The sequence below is a fragment of the Vipera berus genome, assembly GCF_964194415.1.
Source record: "Vipera berus genome assembly, chromosome: 1".
Classification (NCBI taxonomy): domain Eukaryota; kingdom Metazoa; phylum Chordata; class Lepidosauria; order Squamata; family Viperidae; genus Vipera; species Vipera berus.
Window position 1 is genome coordinate 151,534,632 of NC_138202.1, and position 13,253 is coordinate 151,547,884.

General features: G+C 36.4%; 1 protein-coding gene across 11 annotated transcripts in view; it reads right to left on the reverse strand.

The window, feature by feature from the left end:
* The window catches only part of BAZ2B (bromodomain adjacent to zinc finger domain 2B), a 228,494-nt gene that overhangs the window by 21,043 nt on the left and 194,198 nt on the right, over nucleotides 1-13,253 (reverse strand). For all 11 annotated transcript variants that reach the window (XM_081315163.1, XM_081315165.1, XM_081315170.1 and 8 more), the window contains 6 exons: nucleotides 11,781-12,035; nucleotides 10,518-10,732; nucleotides 10,109-10,183; nucleotides 6,140-6,380; nucleotides 5,799-5,861; nucleotides 1,902-2,046 (listed from right to left, as the gene is read on the reverse strand). In XM_081315163.1, coding sequence (XP_081171289.1) covers nucleotides 1,902-2,046; nucleotides 5,799-5,861; nucleotides 6,140-6,380; nucleotides 10,109-10,183; nucleotides 10,518-10,732; nucleotides 11,781-12,035 — 994 coding nt within the window. The remainder of the gene's footprint in view (nucleotides 1-1,901; nucleotides 2,047-5,798; nucleotides 5,862-6,139; nucleotides 6,381-10,108; nucleotides 10,184-10,517; nucleotides 10,733-11,780; nucleotides 12,036-13,253) is intronic.

A 13,253-nucleotide genomic window follows, 5' to 3' on the forward strand; every position in this document is an offset into this window, starting at 1 on the left:
GAAACAGTGTTATTAAATGCATCATGCAAAGGGGATTTATATGGTGAAACATTTTTTTGCATGCTCTGATACATAAACGTAAGTAAACACTTCACTGCTTGTAGAAACCTGTATAAGAGAGGAAGAGCAAGAGAAATGCATATATACTATACCTTAGTTTTAATGTCCTAATTTATTCCATGGGTACTGTTCCATTTTAGTGATGCAGAATATTTTTTAAAAAATAATATGAAGATACGCTTGTAGTGTAACTAAAATTTCTCCAAGACTAAATTTATTCAAAAAAAAAGATAACATTCCACAGAATATTTAGAATATCGGCATCAAATATCTCTTTTACACACAGACCCTCCCTCTAAGATAATTGAAAAGTAACTATTCAAACTATGTTCTAAGTAGTATTCCAAATCACAAAAGTAATACTGTTGGGGAAAGACCCATACTTTCCAGAATTTCAAAATAAGGAAATGCGGCTTTCTGTAGACAACAAAAGCAACATGGATTACGTCCACAAGGTGAGATATTTCCTAACCCATGGCTTAGTACCAACAATAGGGCTTTTTTTGTTTGGCAACAAAATTCTGACAAAACATTTTTTATAAAAATGTTATATAAAAATTCCCATTCCGCGGCACCCATCATACTTATGCTTCACTCATAAGAATCTCAAGGGAAATTATTTTTACTTAATTTATTTAATGTATTCTTTCCAGTGCTTAAATTGCTTATTTTTAATTAACAATTAGTGCCTTAAAATTAGGCATTATCCTACTATAAGATTCAAATACCAGCATAAGAAATGTACTATTGGTTTTTGTTATCCTTTGCTCCTTTTGTGTTTTTATTAAAGGTGAGTACAATAAATTCAATAACGTACATCACTCAAATAAAAAATTGTGGATGAATGTATAATCAATTTATACCTATAAGTCCTCATAAAGGAAATAAAGAGGAACAGACTCTGCTAGATAAATATTTGACAAATATTCTGAAATGTAAACTCTCCAGAATTCTATTAGCTGTGTTCAGAGAGCAGCTCCATTTTTTAAATAAAGAAAGCTTTCATTCTTTATCTCCACATTTTCCCAGTTCTCTTTTAAGCATGTGTCAATATGCATTAACAATTTCTTCACAAAGAGCAAAAGAAAAGAGAGAATCACATAGAAAGGAACAGACAAATGGGAAGGAGAAGCGTTTGGTGTTTCCTCTCTCTGAATTTCAATCTCTCTAGTGACAGTGTGTTTGGGGTGTCTTTAGGATAGATGATAATCACCTTTAAAGGGCAGCGGGCCAGGTTTCTTGCAAGGCTGCCTATCTCTGTGGGTTCTGCCAGTCCCATTAGATCCAACAGCATGGGTATTCTTCAGCTCCCCTTGGGGAAGCAATGTCACCTTGGCATGCCTAAGAAACATCCTTTCCCTGTTACGGTACCTGCCTTATAGGACACTTTCTCCTCAGAGATTTAATTTGTTCCAGATTGTAAATTTGAGATTATCAATAGTTCACAAGGCAACATAAAAGCGCATTCAGTTCTTTAGTTAACTACTTGCATACCAGCTTCTGGCGCTAAATGAAGACTTCGAGAGAGAAAAGCATGGACATTTTTCTCGGAGTTCCCAGATCTAGCTGGGGATGCAGTGGCCCAGCGGTTAAGATGCTGGGGTTGTTGACTGAAAGGTTGGCAGTTTGAGACCAAAGCACTAGGTAATGGAGTGAGCTCCCATTCTTGCCCCAGCTCCTGCCAACCAGCGTTCTGTGCACTTCAACAAATCATGCTGGCCATATGACCACACAAGTATTTTCGGACAACACTGGCTCCCTCAGCTAAGAAACAGAGATGAGTTGGACACAACTGGAGGGGGGAAACTTTCACCTTTATCTTTTTAGTTTTAGCTTATTACCTTCTCCGCTTTCCATGCCTTCAACAAAAATGCCCCCACATTGAGGCAAAATCCAGTATCGACGTCTGTAACGATCCTGGCCAAACATCATTGAACGTAAAGAGTGAGAAGCTTCAAATAGCTTTCTTCTGTACTGGTTTTGTTGCTGTTGTATAAAAAAAAAATACAATGGTATGGTCATAAAGATTTTCTTCAAAGTTATGCCAATGAATGACAGACAGCTCACCAAACATTTTGGATATTTAAGCTACTTTCAAATGATACTTTTGTTCTGTGATTGAGAAATTGAAAGAGTCTAATTGGTGATGATGTGTCACACTGGACAAAAACAAAACAGATTGAAGGAGACATTCCATAAGCAAAGTTTGACCTTTTGCTACCAATTTCCAGAGAACAAAAGAATCAAAGATTTTCACGGCATGAAAGCAAATGAAATGTTAATAGAATACTATTTTGTAGCGTAGCACAAAACACAATAGAACAGAACAGAATAAACAGTTTGAAGAGACCTTGGAGGTCTTCTAGTCCAACCCCCTGCTCAGGCAAGAAACCCTATACCATTTCAGACAAATGGTTGTCCAATCTCTTCTTAAAAACTTCCAGTGTTGGAGCATTCACAACTTCCGGAGGCAAGTTGTTCCACTGATTAATTGTTCTAACTGTTAGGAAAATTCTCCTTAGTTCTAGGTTGCTTCTCTCTTTGATTAGTTTCCATCCATTGCTTCTTGTCCTGCCTTCAGATGCTTTGGAGGATAGCTTGACTCCCTCTTTTTTGTGGCAACCCCTGAGATATTAGAACACTGCTATCATGTCACCCCTCGTCCTTCTTTTCATTAAACCAGATATACTCAATTACAGCAACTATGCTTTATATGTTTTCGTCTCCAGTCCCCTGATCATCTTTATTGCTCTTCTCTGCACTCTTTCCAGAGTCTGAACCACTTTTTTACTTCGTGGTGACCAAAACTGGATGCAGTATTCCTAGTGTGGCCTTACCAAGGCATTATAAAATGGTATTAACACTTCACGTGATCTTGATTCTATCCCTCTGATAATTAGCCTAGAACTGTTTTGGCTTTTTGGGCAGCTGCAGCACACTGCTGACTCATATTTAAGTGACTGTCCACTAGGACTCCGAGATCCCTCTCACAGTTACTACTATTGAGCAAGGTATCATCTATACTGTACTTGTGCATTTGGTTTTTCTTGTCTAAATGTAGACTTACTTTTTTCACCAATGAATTTCATTTTGTTAGATAGTACCCAATGTTCAAGTCTGTCCAGATCCTTCTGTATCTTAAGCCTATCTTTTGGGGTGTTGGCTATTCCTGCCAGCTTGGTGTAATTTGAAAATTTGATGAGTTCCCCATCTATCCCCCTCATCCATATCATTGATGAAGATTTGAAGAGTACAGGAGCTAAAACAGAGCCTTGGGGTACCCCACCACATACTTCCCTCCATGTAAATGCAGTTCCATTGAGGACTACATGTTGAGTGTAGTTGGTCAGCCAGTTACGAAACCATCTGGTGGTAATGCTAACCCACATTTTTCTATCAGATATCAGTTATGACATGCAGCAAAGTATGTGTACATCTATTACAACACGCCATGCTAATCTGAGACTTTGTGGCTCTGATATTTTATATTGCCTTGAGATAAATTATGTTTATGATAATTGAGCTGCAGACAAAGCTAGTGCTCAAGTGTCCACAGATAAAGACAAAAAGATAATATGCTGAATGCCATATTTTTGCTTCAGTTGAAACAAAAGATAACAAATGCGCATTAGACCTGAGAATATGCATTGCCACCTGCCTTTCAAACTGGAGAGGCAGAGGATCAAAAATTCCAGGTAACCCTTTTCCTGATCTAATCTGATACTTTTGTTCTATTATAATTGTTTCACTATGGATGGAACAAAAAGGTAACATTCCACCTTCAAAAAAACCCTTCAGCAGTTTGTACCAGTTTTACTTTGAGAAAGAAACCTATGTTATCTTGGATTCACAAAATAGTTTTGAGGTTTTTGTAATCCTAGTGAGTAATATTAAAGTTTCTCTCAAGGGGGAGAAGTCCAAGTATTCCAAAACACACAAAGACTACAGAAAAGAATAAACAGGACATTAGGATCACACAATTCAAACAATAGACCCCCAGAATAAGGCAATATGATGGGGTTTTTTGGAGTACCCTTTGCAGGTTTCTCTCAGCATCAAATTAGCAGTCATCTGTCTTCTGGATACAGCCCTGGATTACTGCCTTTTTATAATATCTCAAAGATTTAAATTAACCCAGGTCCAAGAGCTTGCTTTATTTATACTTTGTGACAGTGCTTTTTTTCTAAAAAAAAAAAAGGTGCCGGAACTCTCATCTTGGCGGGCGCAGGAGGCAGGGGTGGGTGGGGTGGGGTGGCGCTGCTGCAGTCACGGATGCGAGGGGTGTTGGCGGCGGGCTCCCCCCCCAGGGCCGGAGCCAGCACAGCTGGTGCTGTGGGAGCAGCAGGGCCCGCTCTATATGGCGGGGCTGCGCGGGGTGGGCAGCGGAGGTGGTGCGGGCCAGGCGATGCAGGGCGGTCACTTAGGCACGCTGGGTGAGGCAATGGTGGTGCAGGTCCAGCACCAGGTAGGCCACCAGCCTGGCTGACATGAGTGAGCACAAGGATGGAGTGCACATGGACTCTGCAGAAACCACCTCTCACTCCTTGTCCTCTCTTACTTACCTAGTTGAGATGGTGTAGTTGGGCTAGTTGAGATGGTGTAGTTGGGCAGCAGGGAGGGATGCAAAGTTCCTGCCTACTCGCTTTCGCTGCAGACAACTAGCCGGTGCAACGTTTGCTAGCCAGGTCTTTTGGTACGCTCAGCAGCAATTCCTATTGGCTTTCGAAAGCCAATAGGCTTTTGAAAGCCAATAGAGGGAGTAGCATAGCTTGTGTAAAAGCTTTTTTTTGTGCAAAAAAAAGGTGCCGGAACGCCATTCTGAGCGTTCTATGAGAAAAAAAGCCCTGCTTTTATGTTTTAATCTTATGATTTTAAATATATATTTTTTCTATTGTAAATTGCCCCAAACCTCGCCATGTGGATTGCATACAAATATTATATAACTAGTAAATAAAGGTAGAACATATGTTAAATATACATCAAATGATAATACGCTTCCCTACAAAGTCAATTCTTGCTCAATGACAGACCAAGGAGTTAACTCGGAAAGGCAAGAGGAAAATCTAGAAGAGATCTGTGCAACTTGTAGAAGGGAAAGGCCCACACTGATAAATTAAAAATCTTTGTGGTCTGCAAAGGAATGCTGGTGGGCTAATCAATGATTTGGTGACTAGAGGAGCATCTACAGTGTTGGAGCTTGTGGTCATGGTAAGCAATGGAGGCACTAGGCAACATGACTTTCAGGGTAGTGGTGGTGATTTTATTACTTTTTTTTAAAAAAAAGAAAGTCTGTGCTCTGTCCATGGGTGCTTGGTAGGCTGCATGTACAGGCCTGGTCTAGAATTTATTTTGGAGCATTCAACTATCTAGAGCAGGCATGTCAAACTCACTTTGCTTGAGGCAACTTCTTATAAAAGAATTGCCATTAATTTGTTTTAATAAAATAATTTAAATCAATTTTTTACTTGATTTCAAATTAAATGAATTATATTGGTTGACAATGAGGTTTTTTTAGTACAATTGCCAAATGCAATAAACTGGTTTTAGGTATATGTTACTGGAAGGAAAAAGCAATCCCTGCTGCGTTACTGATCCCAGAGAAGCATTTGCAATAAGGAAAAATCTGGTGAATGTGTATAAATGCTAAGGATCTAATTAAGAACACTTTAAAAATAATTTTCATCTACATTATACTATACTAAGAGAGTAAACTTTAAATTTATAAAGATACAGCTTACCTTAGTAAGTTTGTCAATCTGTTTCTCTAGTTCCTCAACACTTGCCGTCTGGTCCCCATCATCCTACCACCAACAAATAAAACATGGTAATGCATTATTTTCTGTATACTATTTGTGCTCATGATTATAAAACCAGAATTTTATGAAATTCTGCTAATCTTTTCCTCCTATGCCTATATAAGTTTTTGGTAAATAAGAAATGTTGATGTTACAATCAAACAAACTCTTGTCATAACCTCTTTTGAAATTTTCAGTCAAGGCTTTTCATATAGCACTACATTAAAGTCACACATACTTTATAAAAGTCAGTATAAGTTATCTGATTTAACAGCAACACCTACCTCATCTTCACAAATATCTTTCTTTCCCTTTTTATCATCTTTGTCATCATCTTCTTCCTCATCTTCATCTGCTTGATCATCGCTATAATCATCGTCGTCATCATCATCATCACTCTCCCCTCCCTTCCGTCTCCTCTTTCGGCCTGGCGTGGGAGTACCTAGTGAATGGGGTTCTTCTCCTATATCACCTCCTCCTGTGACATCTCGCTTGCCTGTTTTCTTAGCATGAATGATTCTAAGCCTTCAAACACATGGTAGACAAACAGTATTATGGAGCGTTGCTAAAATATACATATACATAGTTCCGCACATTTCACTGAGAGGAAATCATTCTTTCGCATTTGAACCATTTCTGTCACACAATTTATTGCAGCTTTTGAATCAGCATTGAGAAATGTAATTCGCCAACAGAACCATTTTTATTGAAGGTATAAATTTATTTGGCAAGAGCTTTAAAATTATTTGATTTTATTTGCTAAGAATCATCAGAAACCACAAAATCTCTACTTTTATTTAATTCTTCACCAAATATTTTAGGTCTAACGTGAATGTTACCGTATAAAATTCTGTTACAACAGCTAGGAACAACAGAAAGATTTCCAGAACCTTTCCTCTAAGCTGAAGAAACAAGTATTTAGCTGTATTATTCTTTTGGTCAATTTCTGTAACCTGTTTCCAGACACGTTTTTTTTAAAAAACAGTGCTAACTCTAACCAAAAATAATAAATCTGATGCTTGGTTGCGGATTATATGAATACAAATCACTTCTCAAGTGTCTACATATTACTTTATATGATGTCTTAGTAAGCATTAATCTTGTAGCACTCTGGTAGCAGAAACCTTAGTTTCATGTTTATGAAACAAAAGAAACTTACATACCAGTAAGTAAAGTTGTGGTAGCCCTTCATCTCTTACCCTACAAAACAAGATTCCATACAGCAGATGTTACAGCTCTAACTACCAGGAATCTAACAGGCAAATATTCTGAAACAACCTTCAATAGCCAGGCTGCACACACCCTTTTAATATTTTGGCATGTAACAGAATTTAAGGAGATATGAAAATGTGTTTTTGAAAAGGCAAGGATTTTACAAGAAAGAAAAGAAAGGAGAAAGAGTACGAATTAGGATGGCAAAAGTAGATAAATTATGATAATTGAATGCTTCTATGTATTTTTTTTTCCTTTTCTTCCTTTCTTCACCCATCCTACAAAACAGTATTCCATACAGCAAGTGGGTATGATGCAGTGAAGCTGGTTTCTTAAAAAGCAGACTGGAACTGATTTTTTTTAAAAAAAACTTAACTGGAGGATGTTTATCAGACTACTTTAAGAAAGATAAAAGGATGACTTAAAATGTTTAGCTATCCTCAGTAAGTTTCTCTTTTAATGCAAAAGATGGAAGATTTCTTTTAATGTTCTAATTTGCAAATAATTAAATGCCCACTGCTTGACCAAGGACACATAAGGCTGAAATTTTATACCACAACATACGCCTTAAGTAAAAGATTAAATATCTGCACCAGTACTACAATCATTAAAAAATCATGATGCATTTTGTGCTTGCACCCTGACAAAGCTCCTACAGCATGCTACTCTAAAATATTGTAGTTCAGCATAAGTAGTACTAGAATAGATCAGGCATCTTGGTGAAGATAATTAAAACATTAACACAAAAATTAAAAACATAAATGTAAAACTTACATTGATAGTCATAATGTCTGGCGTAAGATGCCACTTGATTTTGATTTTCTTCCCAGAGATTTTCTACTGATTTATTGGCATGTTTAAACAACCTCTACTGCTGCTACTCAATATATTTTACTCTTCTCTACATTCAACTAACAAGAGTAAACTAAAAAGACAGTTCTGGCAGTATGCAATTACTTTCACTTGCCCTTCCTAACCCCCAGTAAAGTAATTGTTTGTCTCTCAATCATTTACTTAGAAGGTTGAAGTCACAGCATCAACAAAAACAGCAAACAGCTGGCTTGATGTTTTCAACAAAGTTCTGGTCCATGGATAAGCTACACATTTCTTGTATTTTTGGCAAGGTACAGGAATTTTTTTTTAAAAAAATCACATAACGTCTCTCTTTCATATATTTATTTTAGATCATTATCACTCCAAATAGGATAGGGCTGTATTTTACCATTAAAAAAATAACACAACCCAATAATGAGACCTTTCTAACTAAGGGGAAGCATCTTATGACAGCGTAGAAAACACAAGATTGGACTTTGACCCAAAGCATTGAATTAAAATGTTTAGTTGGGCAATAAAACTAAATGGATGAACATGGCAAGGTCAACATTCTTAGTTTAATCATCTATATAGCAATCTTAGATTTTGGGGGAAGAAACAGGGATGCAGCAAATGAACTTTGGGAGGACAGGCAGAATAAAATTATAATGTAACCTTTTCACACTCAAGAAATCATGAGAATACATGCTTAAGTAAGTCTGAGGGAAAAGAAAAAGAAATATGAATAATCTTGCCTTCTACTAATCAGGAGCATTTTATGCCTATTGTGAATGAATGCCTATTGTGAATAATACTTAATACAATTTATCATCTTCTACAGCTAAGGATGATACACATCATATAAAAATCTGAAGGAGAAGGATCTGAACACATGCTTTCTTAAGATTGACCAATGAAATACTTTACTCTGTGAGACTTCAACAAATGCAAAATGCAATGAACCCTCAGCTCATCCTCATGATAATAATGAATGGCTAGTGAAAGAGAAATAGTGGCATCTTATAAGGTGAGAATTGGGAGTGAGAATGAGAAGCTGAAAGTCACAAAGGAAAGATTTAGAAAAGTAAAATTTGCCAGGTTTTTTTTGTAGAGCTAAATAAGAGAAGCAGCTATGCCCCTCAAATCTAGTACTGTACTTACATTTGTTGGAAGAACAGTTAAGAGAAGACTGAATTCCCCCCTAGGTGAGAAGCCTCCTTGCATAAGGGACTGCAGGGCAACTTCAAATGTTAATTAGCTTGTGGTTAAGGTGATTTAGTACATGTTTTTTTATGAGTTAAGGATTACAATGGCTCCCATTTATACTCATGAACACAGTATGAATTTGGAGCCAGTATCATTAACAGAAATTCACAATCAAGATCTTTTTCTTCCTGTAATTTGATTTAAACCTCTTTTTTTTTACTTCTTCTATCTCCCTCCTGTAGCTCTCTCCTTTACTTCTTCTTTCTTCAGAGGTGGATTAAAATGAGTGGGGAAGAAATAGGATTAGAAACACAAGCACTGTAAGAATTCCTTGATTTGCTAAACAAGAAAGAAAAGTGACTAAGGAAAAGAAAGTGGAGCCTGGCTATGCATAGCACAGGGCTATACAGCCCTCTTCTGATTTACAATTATTTTCCCTTCAAATTCTACGGTAGACTGAGCTATTATACTTGCTGTATGGAATTTTGTTTTGTGCAATGGAAAATATAGCATCCTTAAAAACTTGTTTTGTAGCAAACGAAACTACCTCAATAATGGCAAGTATTTCCCAGATATACCATAGGAAATACTTAAAATTATATGACAAACTTTGAGGTACTTTTAACCAATTACCTAAATAATTTGCAATTCTAAAGATGATCAGAACGAAACAACCTGTGCCTACAAATCCTCTTTCAGAAATAAAAAATGCGCAATTGTTCCATTCAGATTTTACTAGTGCCAAAAATCCACGCCAATTTATTAACTCCACAAACCTTCAAGCGAGAAACAAATTTCTTACAAGTACCATAGTACGGCTTTCTTCCAATTTGAGTCTTTCTAATTAACTACTTTTTTTCCTCAATGGACTATCAAAAATAAGTTACATGCTTTACAAAATTAATTTCCCATTTTAATTAAACAAATGTTACATTGCATGAGATTTGTCTTTGCAAATAAGCCACATAACAAATTAAACAGAAATGGTATGTTCTGGAATATTTTAGAGAAGTATCACTTACTTCCGAAGTTTGCCTTCAACCATCCACTTATCTCTTCTTAAATTTGACATATAATCTATATTCTTTTCTATTTCACTGTCAAAGCAGAAAACATTCATTATCAGGCACAATTTATGACATGACACATTCCAAATATATTTAGCATCTCAGAAAATATTTTGTTACCCGAATTTATATGCTATCTATTCAAACTAGTATGAGTCAAGAATCAATAAAATAAGTCAGTTTAATGATGACAAATAAGTACAATTATTTGTTGTTGGAGAACCTGGAATGTTGTTGGCGAACATGTGTTTTTTTAAAAAAAAGATAGCTAACTCTGTTGGTACAGAGGTTCATTTAGAAGTTCAAACCCATTACTGATCGTTTTATTAGCTTCACCAGAAGCATGCACAGAGAAAATTCTTACCTTATAACACTTTTGCTACAGGCTAATTCATTAACAAGGAATGCAAGCACGGATGCTTTCTGAGCTGGTGTGTGCGCCTGAAAAGCTTTGGTTTTCAAACTCTCAGTGAGTTCTGTTTGCCCACAGTGACCTTCCATAAATATCTGCAGGATTTCAGACACATTGTCTCTGTTGATGCCCACGTTCAACAAATGATCCCCGAGAATTGTTTTGGCCTAGAGAAAAAAGTCTGCTTGTAAATAATTGCACTTTGCGCACAGTAATGACAGCCCATATGTAATACAGTTTTCTGTTATTTGATAAAGAGAAAACAAAAACCAAAACCAAACAAAATACAAGCCATAAACCAGAGGCATGACTATCTATTAGTTTAGAACCTATTACTATTTCATTTTTGTTGCCAGCACTCACAGAACCAATGTACTATCTTTAATTTTTTTAAACATTTATTTATATTGAAATACCGTATACAATATATTTATATTGAGACTTAAAGACCTTTCCCAAGCAACCGCCTGTCTTAACTGTGAGATCTCGCGCAGAAAGGTAGATTCAAGGCCCCTAAGCTAATTTTAAGAAAAAAGACATTCCAAGAAATCTAGAGTAAAATAAAATTTGGGAATTGCCTGGGGAGGTAGGCAGATGTTTGGAGACCAATATTGGGAAATAATCTAAATATGCTGAAACTAAAAGCAACAGACTTATAAAATGGTATCTGGTGAGGACAGATTTGAAAAGCTAAATAGTCCTCACCATTATTTAAGCCCAGATATAAAAGCAGACATTAAGTGTTAATAAATGTTAAATGACAAACTAAGATTTGTTATACTCCAAATATGTGTGAAATACAGCATCCTATCTTAAGTTCTGTACAGTCCCTTCATTGCTAACTGAGCGATACTGGAGTTCTAATTGCATTTACCATCAGCTAATGGACAGAGAGATTGGGATACGTGGGGAAGAGTGTAATAAGATTTATACGTGGGTCTTAAGACATGGTTGATTCTCTAACAGAATAACAGAGTTGAAAGGGACCTAGTCCAACCCTCTGCTCAAGCAGGAAACCCTATATCAAATCCCTAGGGCCGAGTCAATGTGGTCAAAGGTGTAGGATGATAGGAACTGCATCTCAACAAATAGCAAAGTATTCAGTTATGTGATCCAATCCATAAGGTACACTTCATGTACTACCAACTGAATATTTGTCCATGATACTGTAAAATATTATCATAAGATCAAGGAGAGTGTAAGAGTACTCATTACCTTGTATCCTGTTATTAGTCCTGGATCACAAATTGCAGCCGAGAGCAACCTCACTAGCAGATCTTGTATTTCTCCCATGCTGTCTCCTATGTTCAACAATCCTTCTTGCAAAACATTTAAACTTGGGACATCCAGATTCACATCAAAGCCAAGAACTTTGCCAAAGTTGCTGAGGAACTGTACCACCATGAGACAATCTGAAAATGTACTTCCTGAGAGAACCAGGCCTGGAATGCGAGGCAACTCTGGCAAGGGCTAAAAAAGAGAAAGAACACATCTTTTGCATCCTATAGTGCTGATCTTTGGCAAACTATTTCCAAGAAATGTAGCCAGCATCAAAAAGTTTGTATGATTTGAAGTGAGTACTGCAGACTATCCAGCCTGCAAAATAATTGGTTGTGCAACTGTTTCAAACGAGCATTCCAATCAAAATGAATACTCAGAACTCTAGATTTGCTCGTTAGACTTCCTTCCCAAATTCAAAACAGATGAAACAGGGAAAGACATTTCTAACCACAAACAGGGTGTCAATAATTTTGTGCATAAATGGTTTGAAGTTTCATTTATTGATAGGGATCATATTCTAGACCCATTAAGTTTTCTCTGAAGAAAAAAAAGGGAACCCTCAACATTTATAATCTAGTTATTATGAAAGCTCAGGTTACCCATAAGTTGCTGCTAAATGATTATGTTTGACTTTGGCAGAAGGAGGCAATTATTAAATATACCAAGAATAAATATAACAATTTGATTTAGTTAAATTTAACATTTGATCAAATCAAATCTAGCTTTTATTCTGGCTCCAGCATGATACTCAAAGGCTAAGTGTGATTTTCAAACCGAGAAAGGTTGCACAAGCCTGACTGAGCTAAAGCTGCAGCTGGCAAGGTGCCTATTAACAACTAGCTGTGCTCAGAAATATCGTAAACCACTTTCTCTTCATGCTTGGCTTTCACCTAAAAATATCTATTTATCTCCTTTACTTGTGAAAATGAAGTACATGAGGAAACAAACAGGCCATAATCTATTCAGTTGCTTTGTAAGGAATCATAAATTCAATAATAATTATTAAAATACATTTGGCTACAGTGCTAGTTCTGACTATTATACACTTATTTCTTACTAACTTACATCCTCACTGCAGAATTTTGGCAACAAGTCTAACCTTTTGTTTGAACAGGAAATTAGACCAGCAATCACATAAGGCATCCAGGCATGGAGCTAAAGCAATACTCCCACACATGTCTTTAATAGAAGAGTTTTTATACTGAAAAGGGAAAATAACTAAGCTTCTGGAATAAAGTTAGAATATCACACATTGCATTTTCCTAAAATATTCATGAAAAAAATAAAGAACAAATTACTAGGTCCAGTGTATTCTAGCAATAGCAACCAAAATTTGATTATTAAAGAGTTATTCCTGGTTACTCTTAAGATAAAATATTTGCACTTTGTTGTCGATTGCACTCAGCA